A 13,285-nucleotide genomic window follows, 5' to 3' on the forward strand; every position below is an offset into this window, starting at 1 on the left:
GGTCCCCAATAATGAAAATCTTTTTTTGTCTTTAATATCTGTTTTTAAAATACTTTGTTCTAAAAAAAAATGCTTAAGTTCTCACTCATGCCGTCAGGTGGTCGATAACAACAGCTTAATAATAAGTTTTTTGATTCATTGTTTATAATTTTAATAGTTAAAATTTATTGCCGTCAGATACACTTAAATCATTCCTAACATAATAAATAATGTTTTCATTTTTACATATATCGTCACCTCAAAGCAAGAACACACCATCTAGGTTTTTTGTCAATTTTCATGTTAGAGCATAAAACACTCAGTCTCATTTCACCATCAATTCATTTCATCAGCAACAATTCACCATCTGAAATGGTTCAATGTACCATAGTTTGTTGCCAAACTGGTTACTGTGTAAAACGCACCTTATGCAGGTGGTGTTTTATGGATTGTAAAAGTCTAACAACAACAGCAGCAAAGAGCACGAATGCTTTCACACCGAACCTATACAGTTTATATTGCGTAAAAAGAGTACATAGTAGTAAACTTTTAATTTGATGGCGGCGATAAAGCGAAAATTAACATTTACGTTGGCAGAAACTGCTAACTTCTTGATGAATGCTGACGACAATGATGAAAAGGATGTCTGCAAAGGTATGTTTTTATCAAGACTATACTTATACTCAGTGAACGCTTGGGTAAAACCGCCAATTCCTGGCCACTTAATTTTAAACTGCGTCGTATATTACCGCGAATGGTTCACGAAAAAATTTTCTAAACTCTTAAAAAACTTCTTGAGATACAACCTATGGCAAGTTTAGTATTAGGTAACCAAAAAAGTTCGTGCGGTTTTTGGTAATTGAATTGTTTTTAGCATTTTTTACAACACCCACATCGCACAAGGCAAGTAGCTTTGTTGCGTAATAGAACGCGTGTGTCACGCGCAGTTGCTGCATATATAGTGTAGGCTTGTAACGAGCTTACAGGAAAGGTTTTGTGTAAAGAAAGGATGGCAACCCAACCAACGATTATTCGATCTTGCTTACTTTACGAGTTCAAACTTGGAAGGAATGCAACACAAGCGGCCAAAAACATCTGCACAGCATTTGGAGAAGGTACAGTAAGTGAACGCACAGCACAGAAGTGGTTTCAGCAATTCTCTTCGGGAGATGAGTCCATCGAAGACCTGCCGCGTTCTGGACGCCCATTGTTGGTTGATGAGGATGAACTGAAGGACGCTGTCGAGTCTGACTCCAGCCAAACTTGCCAAGAACTTGCAGTGAGGTTTGCTGTGAATGTTGAAACCATCCGCCTGCATCTGCATGCGATTGGGAAAGCGTGGAAGCTGAGTCGGTGGGTTCCGCACAAATTGTCGATCGACAACAAGAAGCAACGGCTTACGATCTGCACATCACTCTTATCACGCCACAATGTTGAGCCTTTTCTTGATCGTTCATTGACATGCGACGAAAAATTGCTCTGCATTTGGTGGACTACAGCTGGTGTGGCGCATTACGAGCTGCTCCCAACAGGCCAAACCATTACTGGACTGGTCTACTCAGCACAGCTGCAACGAGTTCACGACCTGTTGCTTGTAAAGCAGCCTGCACTGGTGCACAGGAGAGGAGTTCTGCTTCTCCACGACAACGCGAGACCGCACACCGCTTGCGTGACTCAGGACAAGCTCCAAAGCCTTGGTTGGGAGAGTTTGTCTCATCCACCATACTCGCCAGACCTCTCCCCTACTGATTTCCATTTTTTCCTTTCCCTGGGAAATCATTTAAAAGGACAGCAGTTCCGAGACCAGGACGCGGTTGAAATGGAGTTGAAAGCTTTTATAGACTCAAAGGACCGAGAATTTTTTAGAAGTGGAATAAATAAGCTTGTTTTACGTTATGAAAAGGTTTTAGATGCTAATGGTGACTATTTTGATGAATAAATGTACTTACTTTTGTCGTTTTGTGTGTTTTTATTATATACGGAAAAACCGCACGAACTTTTTTGGTTACCTGATAATTTTTGTCGATAAATTAAAAAGATTTAGCTCAAATACAACAAGGCGTAAAAACACCATATCATGGCTGGAGATCCAAAACATGCCCATTACGAACTTATTTCTGGCCATCACGTTTTACGAAGTAAAAGTAGTGAAATATTTTCAAATTTATATAAAAAACAAGACAAATTGTCTCGAGTTTAATTAAGTAAGTTCTGCATAAATTTTTACTTTTGCAAATTTAATTCTTCTTTTAATAGCTATACAAACAAACGACTTGGAAACAAACAATAGACTTGGAAACAAACAATAGACTTGGAAACAAACAATAGACTTGGAAACAAACAATAGACTTGGAAACAAACAATAGACTTGGAAACAAACAGACTTGGAAACAAACAATAGACTTGGAAACAAACAATAGACTTGGAAACAAACAATAGACTTGGAAACAAACAATAGACTTGGAAACAAACAATAGACTTGGAAACAAACAATAGACTTGGAAACAAACAAACGACTTGGAAACAAACAAACGACTTGGAAACAAACAATAGACTTGGAAACAAACAATAGACTTGGAAACAAACAAACGACTTGGAAACAAACAATAGACTTGGAAACAAACAATAGACTTGGAAACAAACAATAGACTTGGAAACAAACAATAGACTTGGAAACAAACAATAGACTTGGAAACAAACAATAGACTTGGAAACAAACAATAGACTTGGAAACGCTTCGCAACTCGTTAATGTTTTCAAATTAGCAGACGTCTTAAAGAAAAAACATTACCTTGCTATATTTATGCGGTTACTACTTATGGTTTTAGCATGAAAGTAATAAAATAGAAGAAATAATATAGATAATAAAAATTCGATTCAACTTTAGGACTAAAACTTATATTTTTATTCTACCTAAATTTATATTATAACAAGATCTTATTCATGGCCAAGAATAGGTTGACATGTGGCCACGATTAGGTCATTATTTATGGGGAACAAAAGCAACAACAATGACAAAATAAACACTACCAAACGAAGTAATTTTAATTTCAAATCAAAGTAAAATGTTTTCATTAATAGAATAAAACGTTACAATTGAATCAAATTTTATGATTGTTATTAAACAAGATAAATCAGCAAAACTTTTTTTCGCATTTTTGTTTTCAGGGTCGGAATATTTACCATAGTATTTACAAAATCAGTATAATTTTCAAACTCAGATAAAATAACGCAGCGATGATCAAATGTAACAAACTGAGTTCCAAATATAAAAGTTGGATAATATTTTCATTTAAAAAAATTTGGAAAACTACGAACCAAATATTTAAGACAATAAACTTCTTTGAAAAGTGGCCAGGAATTGGTGCTGGCCAGTTATAGGTGGTTTTACGCTATACGCAAACACTTAAAAAGTCTTAAAGAGCTTTATTGTGTTTTAGCGAACAATACATTTAAGAAGAAAAAGCGAGCAGACAATAATGATTCCAAGGCTGACAGAGATGTTACAAAATCAAACAAGGATGTGGAGAACACGGCAGTGAATTTGTTATGTAATCAAATGACACAAGCTCATCGGTGCTGCTGCCGAAAGCTTTTGACCTAGTTCTCTCCGTCGCAGCTGATAGCCACCCTACACCAATTGAATCCGGCATTGGGGACACAGTTGCAGCCAACATGGAGCCAACACCTATCGAATCCGGCATCAAGGATGCAATGGCAGCTGGCATCCGGTCAGCACGGGTTGAATCAAGTAATGAGGAAACAATCGCAGCCAACATCCAACCAGTATCAGTTGAAACCTGCATCGAGCACGTATTAACAGTTGACTTCAAGGCACCACCAATTGAGTCAGACATCGAGGACGCAGTCGGAGCTGACTTCGAGCCACCACCAATTGAGTCGGACATCAAGAACACAGTCACAGCCGACATCCAGCCAGCATTAGTCAAAACCTACAGTGAGAACGCAGTTGCAGCAGATGTCAATGCAGCACCAATCGAAACCTATAAAAACACAGTAGCGGATAGCCAGCTGCCACAAATGAATATTGAATTATTTACATTGATTAATGAATACATTACCAACTGTGATCTGGAAAATAGCTTTATTGTAGACAGCAATAGCGGCATTACTTTCGAGTTGCCTCCACATTGAAATGGACAATCGATACGGGTAGAAATTAAAAACAGACAAGTTCAAACATCTACAACTTTCAACATCCAGCCAGCCCAACATGTCCAGCAACCACTGATTGAATTCGTGGACGAGGACACGGACGACGTCAACATCCAACCAGCACCAATCGAAATCTGCATCGAGGACACAGTCGCAGTTAACATCCAGTCAAGACTAATGCCTGATGAAAACAGCGGCACAGCTGTAGTTGAGCAGAATAATGGAACCCGCAAACAAATACGATTGCTAGAAAAGTGGAAAAAAAAACGTTAGGAAGACTAAGAAGTTACAGGGTAAAGCTCATCTAAACTCAGTTGATCTCGCAGTTGGTGACAAGAACCCTCTACAGTTTGCCTGTAGATGCAAGAATAAGTGCTCAGAAAAGTTTTATGATGCTAATCAAATGTCAATTTGTTGAGACTATTATTCCTAGGGGGACTATGGCATCCGAAAACAGTTCATTGTGAATAACACCATGACATGACAGCACAGAAAAGCAAGTATTCATTTCTTACTTTCTATATATTGAACAAAGCAGACTACGTGTGTGCAACCAGTTTTTATTGAAAACTCTTGCAATAAGTAACAGATCTGTGTTGTCAGCATTATCATACGTGGATTTAAATAGTATGTTCTGTGGTGCCGATGGCAGAGAGAAAAAAGTTTCACCTAACAAAACACTATTTTTTTTTTTGCCATATAAATTTATTAAAGTCGTAAACCATAATATAAATGCAAATAGCAGGGGCAAGAAGAAGACATAATAGGTCTTATCACCGAGCCCTTTAGTCTATACCGTAAATATAAGACAACAAAAATTAAAAAACATAACACTATAATAATATAAAACATTTTTCTAAAGACTTAATAAAATAAAAATCATCGGTCCTATAGTCCTACTTTAACTTTTTATTTTTGTATTGATTAAGAAAAATTGAATAAAAAAGAAAAAAAAAGAATTATTACAAAGAAACTATATTACTAAAAAGCATCCAAGCAAATACGCATAATCCTGAAGCTTTCCTTTCACACCAGCATATACCTTGAAATATGTGAATAATTCTTATAAACCATAATTTTTTATATATATTTAAAAAAAAAAAAGAAAAAAAAAGAAGAAGAATTTCAGCAATAACGAGTGGTACAATTTTTTTTAAGATCGTCAAGCCGATAATGACAAACCTCTAATTGTTGGGTAAGTTTAACAGTAGCAGTCATTAAAACTTCAGAAAAAGCTAAGCGCTACGTCGTTCATCAGTAGTTTTTGTTTCAATTTGTTCTTAAACTCATTAAACGTAGCAATTATTTTAAGTTCATTAGTTAATATTTTATTCCATAATTTCGGCCCTCGAGTAGAATTTGAAAATTCAGTCGCCGCAAAATAACTTTTGGGTTGAATATAACTGTTATTTGAAAATCTGGTTAGATATCTATTCTGATTTATTTTGAATAGTGTGTAAAATGTTTTAGGAGACATTTTTATTAATTTTGAACAAAATATAAGAATTTGATAGACATTTAATTGATAAACATTCATTATATTTGAATTAACAAATAATGCCTGGGAGTGTGCATTACGGCTCACATTGGAAATGATTCTGATTGCATGCTTTTGTTTACTGAATAGCTTTTTTATTTTATTTTTATTTGTACTGCACCAAGCAATGTTTGCATAATTAAGATGGCAATGAATGAACGAGAAATATAAAAGCTTTAAGCAAGTTGGATTTAAAAAAGGCTTAGCTCTGCACAGTAGATCTATGTTACTATATTGAGATAGTATTTTCGAGATATTGTATGTGATCTCTCCACGTCACATTTTCATCAAGAAGCACGCCGAGAAATTTTAAAGAGGTTTCTCTTTTTATGTTCTGATTGGCAATACAAAGTTTTGGAAGTTTCAAAGGAATTTCATCTCGGTCATAAAAACGATGGAAAAAAGTATATTTTGTTTTGGTTACATTTAGAGATAATTTGTTTGCCTTAAACCATTCTGTAAGATTAAATAGCTCTTTGTTTACTGACTTTTTACAGAATATTTATATTATTACGTGCATAAAATAGATTTGTGTCATCTGCAAATAAAATTGTATCGAGTTCAGTACAAGCTTTGCTTCAATCATTAATAAAAATGAAAAATAGGAGTGGTTCTAATAGAGATCCCTGAGGAACCCCACATGTTATGTTCATATTGGTTGTTTTATCTTCATTATAAGAAATGTATTATTTTATATTTGACAAATAGCTTTTAAACCACGCAATATTTATATGTTTAATACCATAGTTTTTTAATTTTATTAATAAAATGTAATGATCGACAGTGTCAAAAGTCTTACAAAAACCCAAATTGCTTACTATTGTGAATATTGTTTACATCTAAAAAGTAATACAATCTTTTATACATAATGTGTTCTAATAACTTTGAAAAGCATTATAGTATGGAGATGGGCCTGTAATTAGAGACACTAGTCTCATCTCCAGATTTTAGTATAGGTATTACCCTTGCAACTTTAAGTTTATTGGAAAAGATTCCTTGGTTTAAAGAGAGCGTAAATATATGCAAAAGCAGAATTTTTAAATAAGGCATTGATTTAATTGCTACATTACTGCTTACATCATCAACTCCATTACCTTTATTTGGTTTAAGTAAGCACATGGTATCAAGTAATTCTGTTTCTGTTAGCATAATATTGTCCATTGTATTATTATTAGAAATTAGGTATGATTTGAAGCAAGTTTTACTTTTTTTTATTTTTGATGCTAAACTTGGACCTGTGCTAACAAATGCATGGATAAACAAACAAGCAATTATTGCGTCGTTAATAATTTCACAGATACTAAATGCGCATACATTGTAACTAAATTTAGTAACGACTAATATTCATATCTTTTTTACCTATAACCTCTTTTAATATGTTCCAAGTTTTTTGTATATCATTTTTGTATTTAAGTAATTGGCTATTATAGTAACTTATTAAAACTTTTTTGAACGCTTTACAAACGTCACAAAAAGCCGATTATAGTTTGTTTACAAACGTCACAAAAAGCCGATTATAGTTTGTTTCATTTTTAAAAGTTCTTTTACACTGCATGTACACACTACACTGGATGTAATTGAAAAGTCAGTGAAACAGCACATCAAATCTTTCCCAACAATGGCCAGTCATTGATGTCGTAAAGGAACACGCCGCCTTTATTTCGACAGAAAGCTAAACGTTACAAAAATGCACAATCTTTATATTGAGAAGTTTGCAGCCTCTAATTTGGGGTGCAAGCCGGCAAGTGCCGCTATATACAGGCGTATATTCAATGAATGTTATAATTTTAGTTTTTACAAACCAAAAAAGGTTTAGAATGTACAAAATATACCATTATGTCAGACATAGAAAAGCATAATGCAAAAGGCATAGAAGAGCATATCGTGCGAAATAAAGAAGCACAGTCAGCAAAGGCAGCAGACAAAGAGAAAGCGAAGACAGAGAATATTTTCAGATCAGTTACGTTTGATCTACAGTCAGTTTTGCAAATACCGTGCTCAAAAGTCTTATGTTCTATTAGCGCGAATTGAACTGTAACAAATTAACAATATATGATCAAGCACCGCAAAATAATGCCAAGAGTTACTTATGGTCGGAAGTCAATAGACAAAGATACAGTAATGAAATAGGAAGCTGTCTTCTACAATACCTTGAGATCTTCCAGAACATATTAACGAAGTGTCGTTGTTTTCCGATACATGCAGCGGCCAAAATAGGAACCAGCATGTCACATCAATCTTGCTGTATGCAGTAACAATTATTACTCATTTGGACGTTGTAGAACAGAAATTTCTTGAAAGAGGACACACATATATGGAATGTATGCGTGTCCGTGTGATTCCATGCACTCCACCATCGAGTCGGCAAAGAAAAATACGTCAGTGTTTTCGTTATCTGGGTGGAAGTCAATAATTGAAACTGCAAAAAGACCATATAAAGTAAGACATTTGTCTTACTTTAACAGAGTGAATTTGTTGATTGCAAAAAACAAAGTGGCATGTTTATGAAGAACAGAACCCGTGATGAAAATGGTGACACAGTGAATTGGCTGAAAATAAAAGTGCTGAGATATGAAAAAGCTAACACTAGCTACATCCAGTACAAGTACATGTATGGCAACGATTTCAAGAAAATTTTGTGAGCAAATACAGAAGCAAAGAGAGTTCACAGTAGTAAGTTGAACCCTGTCTACAACCAGCATACAAGGCGTTACTACCCATTTCGGCTGCGAAAAAGAACGATCTCCGTAGCTTGCGTAAACCAGATGTCATACCCACTGAACAAAAACTGTTTTTTGATAATCGCTCTGTATCAGTCGCAGTCACGACAGTAAAGACTTTATTGATGACGATTCCGACAGTGAAAAGACTGAATGACAGTAATAGCTCTGATTATAAAAATTGTCAAAGTTGCAATGCTGTATGAAAATTGCAAATAATAACAAAATAAAGTTGATTATAATTTTAATTATTTATTGTCATTGGGCTTTACTTTTTGTGTGTATGGTTTGTGTAATGCATAGCAAGCATGCAGAATAGTAGTTACGTTGGTGCATTATGGCATTCATTCTGGCATTAATACACAATCATTGGTTAAGACAAGAAGGCATCATCTGGTACTAGGTCGATGAAATTTTGCTAAAAATAATAATTGCCTATTAAAATTAAAGGTTTGGCAATAATAATTGTATTTATATTACTCATGTTATTTTATAAAACTTTTAAAATCAATTATATATTGAGTATAAACATTTTTCATGTGCGTTCAAAGTTAGTTTTCTCATTTTCTCTACTAAGCAAAAAGCGTAGATGGTTCTTGCTTTGAGGTGACGATATAAGAACTCCTCCGCCGCGTTTATTTACTTGCATTTGGGAGAAATTAATTTAAAAGTAGGAATATAAAAGTTTGAAGTATTATTTGAATTATTCGAAATCCACGTTTCAGTCAAACAAACTATATTAAAACAATTTTTTGTTTCCTCCAACAAATTGAGAAGTTTTTTAAAATTATTATTAAGGCTTCGAATGTTTACGTGGAGAATTCTAATTTTATTTAAATTTTTGTCGCCAACAAATTTTAAAAAAAAACCCTTCTAATTCGCTCGGACAGTGATATGAGCAACCCATAAGCCATAAGTGTCGTGGAAAAAATTATATCGAGTTTTATATTTTCATTATTATTTATTTCAGAAAAGTTGAAACTTAGGGATTCAAAATCACTAGTCCCAGCCATGCTTATTTTTTTTTTTTAGGGGCATTTATTTTTAGAAAAATTTCTTTTTAAAACATAATGTTTGGGTTTCTAAATTCTTTGCAAAAAATATCATATTTTATGACAGCATATTTGCCTTCACTGCGTAGTCTTTTTACTTCCTCCCATAACTTTTTACGACCTCGATAGTTTCCTTCGCAAAATCTTCATTAATAAACACACCAGTTCCACGTAAGTTTTTCACGGCGTTTAGAATTTTGTTTTTGTCTTGGTAATTTAAAAGCTTTAAAACTATTGTTCTTGGTAGTTTACTATCTCTTGATTTGCCCACTCAATGCGCTCTTTCCACAACCACTTCAGTGTCAATTTTTAGTTGTTTTTTGAAAATATTTTTTACTGTATTTTCACAGCCATCCATGTTTTCGTTAGGTTTTTCTTCAACTCCATCTATTAGTAGATTATTTCGAAGAGATCTATTTTCTAAATCGATTGTTTTTTTGTGTAAAATATTTAAATCCTTATCTTAACACTTTTTAATTTGTAATCTTTTCTATTAGGTTTGTTTCTTGGAAGTTTAGAGCTGTTTTAAGATCACTTATATCTTTTTGAATATTCATCACATTCGATTTATTATTGTTTACATAAACTTCTAGCTTTACAATTCTGTCCGTTAATATTTTTAAGTTTGCACTCATAAACGATGCAAAACTTTTTTCTTGTTCTTTTAACAACTTCTCTGTTTCTTTGAGAATAGATTTTTTCTGTTCTTCTAATTTGTTGGTAATTATTTTTTCTATGTTTTTAATCAAATTTTTAATTTAAGTTTCCATATTTATATAACAACTTAAACACGCTGTAGAAAAAAACCGCATTATTTCAAAATGGGGCTGCTAAATTTTTTAGTTTCTTACAAACTCTCACTAAAAAAAGAATTGGCTTCGTAAAAAAGTCGAAGATAAAAAGTCCTAGTTCCATAAAAATCAGTTTAAATTCGTTAAAATTGTATTTTTTAAAAGCATTTCTTACAACATGTACAAATACATATTTAAATATTTTTACAAATCAAGATAGAATTATCTATTATCATTGCATATAATGAAAATTAAAATGAAAGATTATGTATTTAGTGAGAAAATTAGACTTTAATAATAATAAAATTTTAATGATAAAAAAAAAGCTGTTTTCGGTTACTTTAAAACATGAATTAACGTTTAAATCTATTATTTCAGTACTTATTTTTTTTATACTGCTAGAATCATAAAGAAACTATAGAAAATAGTTAGCGAATAAAATTATTTAAATTGCGCTACTCAAAAAACTGTATTTTTGCCAAATTTTAAGAGTTTCTAAATCACAATGTTTTTAGATTTTATAATAACTAGCTTTTTAGACTTTTCTTTATGGTGAAATACATAATAATACATAATAAATACATAATAATAATACTAGTTTTAATCTAATGAGAATATTAGTATTTTATTTTTATTTATAAGTACTTGATAACTTAACTCAATAGTTTGAGTCCACCATCCATAAATATAATTAAAACTATGCAATGTTACAAAAAGCGTATAACTTTTCTGCAAACAAAACAAATACAACTTCAGGATTGATACAAACGACGATTGTTTCTCCCATACAAATATACGTTTTTGTGAACTTAATATACTAAATTAAACTTGATTTAAAAAATTACACCATTCTTATTTAACTGAATGTTTAAAAAAATATATATTCAAATATATAGCACAAGATTTTGAAAAAACTATCAACCAAAAACTAGCTATTTAACCATCAAGCAGCCAATCACAAACCGAGGACATAAATTATGGAATTTACATTTAAATAACGATCTAATTTTTAAAAACAATTCCATTAATTGATCAATTTAGTTAGTTAAGTTGGCACACAACTGAAAATGAGTAAGTTTTTTGAAAAAAAATCAATTTTTTGATTTTTTGGTATTTCGATTCTATAATCATTCCTTCAACACAACTAAAAATAAGTAAGTTTTTCGAAAAAAAATCAACTTTTTGATTTTTAGGTATTTTGATATAGAATCAAAATCAATCATTCCTTCAACATATACAAAAACATTTAATCTTAAAAATGATATAATAGCATTTTAGTAGATGACAGTTAAAAATGAATTCCCTAACAACGCCTTAGCAACCATCAAACATTTGAGTTTTTATGAATTTAAAACAGTAAAATACAATCACAAACCATGATTTTAATGTGTTATGTACAGACTCTTGTTAGTTTTCCGTTTTAAAAGTCATAAATTCAAAACTTAATTTAAAACTATGAGTGCTTTTGGTCTGTTAATGCTAGTCTCTTATACTGTAACTTTTCTCTCATTTTGTACCAAATCATTTTAAAAGTGATTTCAATTTAATTGGAATAAAATTATTTTTAAATGAATAAACAAGGAAATAAAAGTAGGTGTTACTGCATTTTCGCCCCTTCCTTTTTTTATTGCTGATTATGATAGAGAACTTTATGCTGATTAGGAATCGTATAAAAACGAATGTCTGAAAATCAACAGAAAGTGCTTTAATTCGATGTTGAAGTTTAAAAAAATACACTATAAAACGCTAATATTCGCAATTTTTTTCATACTCGGTTAAAATTAAAATCCTTTTCAAATATGAATTTAAAGAAAGCCATTTCATCAACAATTTAATGCACAAATGTTGAAAAATGTTGAGCGCATCATTTTCTGATTTATCTGTGGCCCAAACCATGACTATTTTTCAGTCGATTTATGTGCATTTAGTTGTGCCAATCCCTATTTGTCGATGTATGTACATGTAAGTACAATTGCGCCAATCTCTATTTTTCAGTCGATGCATGTAAATTTTTTATTTATTTAATTTTTTTACTTTTTTTATTTTAGGTGCCCCAAGAAGTCCTAACGGTCTTGTCACAGAGCACCGCGGAAATGCATTTAACTAGGAAGTTCACGCCTCCTTCCTTACCGTGACGCGAAAATATGTCCAGAGCTCGTTTCGAACTTGGATCTCCTGCTTATAAAGCAAGCGTTCTAACTACTGCGCCACGGCCGCACAAATTTAATTGCGCCAATTTAATCCCGCCAAATTAATCCCGCCAATTTAAATTGGCCGCAATTTAATTGCGCCAATGTTTGTCAATCGATTTATGTACATTTAAAAAGCAATATCTTAATTTAATTTTTAAAAGTTTAATTAAAAATATATAAAATGTATTCATAAAAACATTTAATTTAATTATAATTTAATTTTGACGACAACAAAAACCGGGTTGCGTAATTAAAAAAAGATTTTCTAAACGATTGATTTCAAAACGTAAACTTTGAAGTAAAACGTTTTTAAAAAATGGCGAATACAACCGTTGTTTAGTGTATTTTTTTAAACTTCAACATCGAATTAAAGCACTTTCTGTTAATTTTCAGACCTTCCTCTTTATACAATTCTTAATCAGCATAAAATTCTCTATCATAATCAGCGATAAAAAAGGGAGGTGCGAAAGTGCAGTAGCACCAAAATTCTCTTGTACCAATAGATTTTGATACCTTTTAAATACTCTGAAGAGTAATAAAACAAATTGAATTTCCTGTGTTGATAGTAACACAAGAAGTGTATTGATTAACTTTACTTTATTTCAAAAATCTGGTTGGTTTGATTTTAATTATATTTTTCGACAAAACCGCACTTGCCTCCCTTTTAAAATCAGCGAATCAGATTGCTCATATTTTTTGCCTATTCTGAGCCTGTATAGGGTTTCAAAATATACTTCCAGCCGGAATACCGGAAATGATTTTTTACAGTTATTTTTTAGGACATGTGACACAGACCGTGTAAATTTAATCAAAAAATCATTGTCCTACAGAAAAATGA

General features: G+C 32.3%; 2 protein-coding genes across 2 annotated transcripts in view; both read left to right on the forward strand.

Moving 5' to 3' along the window:
• The first annotated feature begins 988 nt into the window (after window positions 1-988).
• LOC136081180 (histone-lysine N-methyltransferase SETMAR-like) lies at window positions 989-1,918 on the forward strand. Its single transcript, XM_065798477.1, has one exon. The coding sequence runs from the start codon at window positions 989-991 to the stop codon at window positions 1,916-1,918; it is 930 nt and encodes a 309-aa protein (XP_065654549.1).
• A 5,461-nt stretch (window positions 1,919-7,379) lies between these two features.
• LOC100200640 (C-type mannose receptor 2) overlaps window positions 7,380-13,285 on the forward strand; it is a 57,000-nt gene continuing 51,094 nt past the window's right edge. The window contains exons 1-3 of the mRNA XM_065798478.1: window positions 7,380-7,433; window positions 7,484-7,668; window positions 11,449-11,532. Coding sequence (XP_065654550.1) covers window positions 7,380-7,433; window positions 7,484-7,668; window positions 11,449-11,532 — 323 coding nt within the window. The remainder of the gene's footprint in view (window positions 7,434-7,483; window positions 7,669-11,448; window positions 11,533-13,285) is intronic.

Source organism: Hydra vulgaris, chromosome 06 (assembly GCF_038396675.1).
Source record: "Hydra vulgaris chromosome 06, alternate assembly HydraT2T_AEP".
NCBI lineage: Eukaryota > Metazoa > Cnidaria > Hydrozoa > Anthoathecata > Hydridae > Hydra > Hydra vulgaris.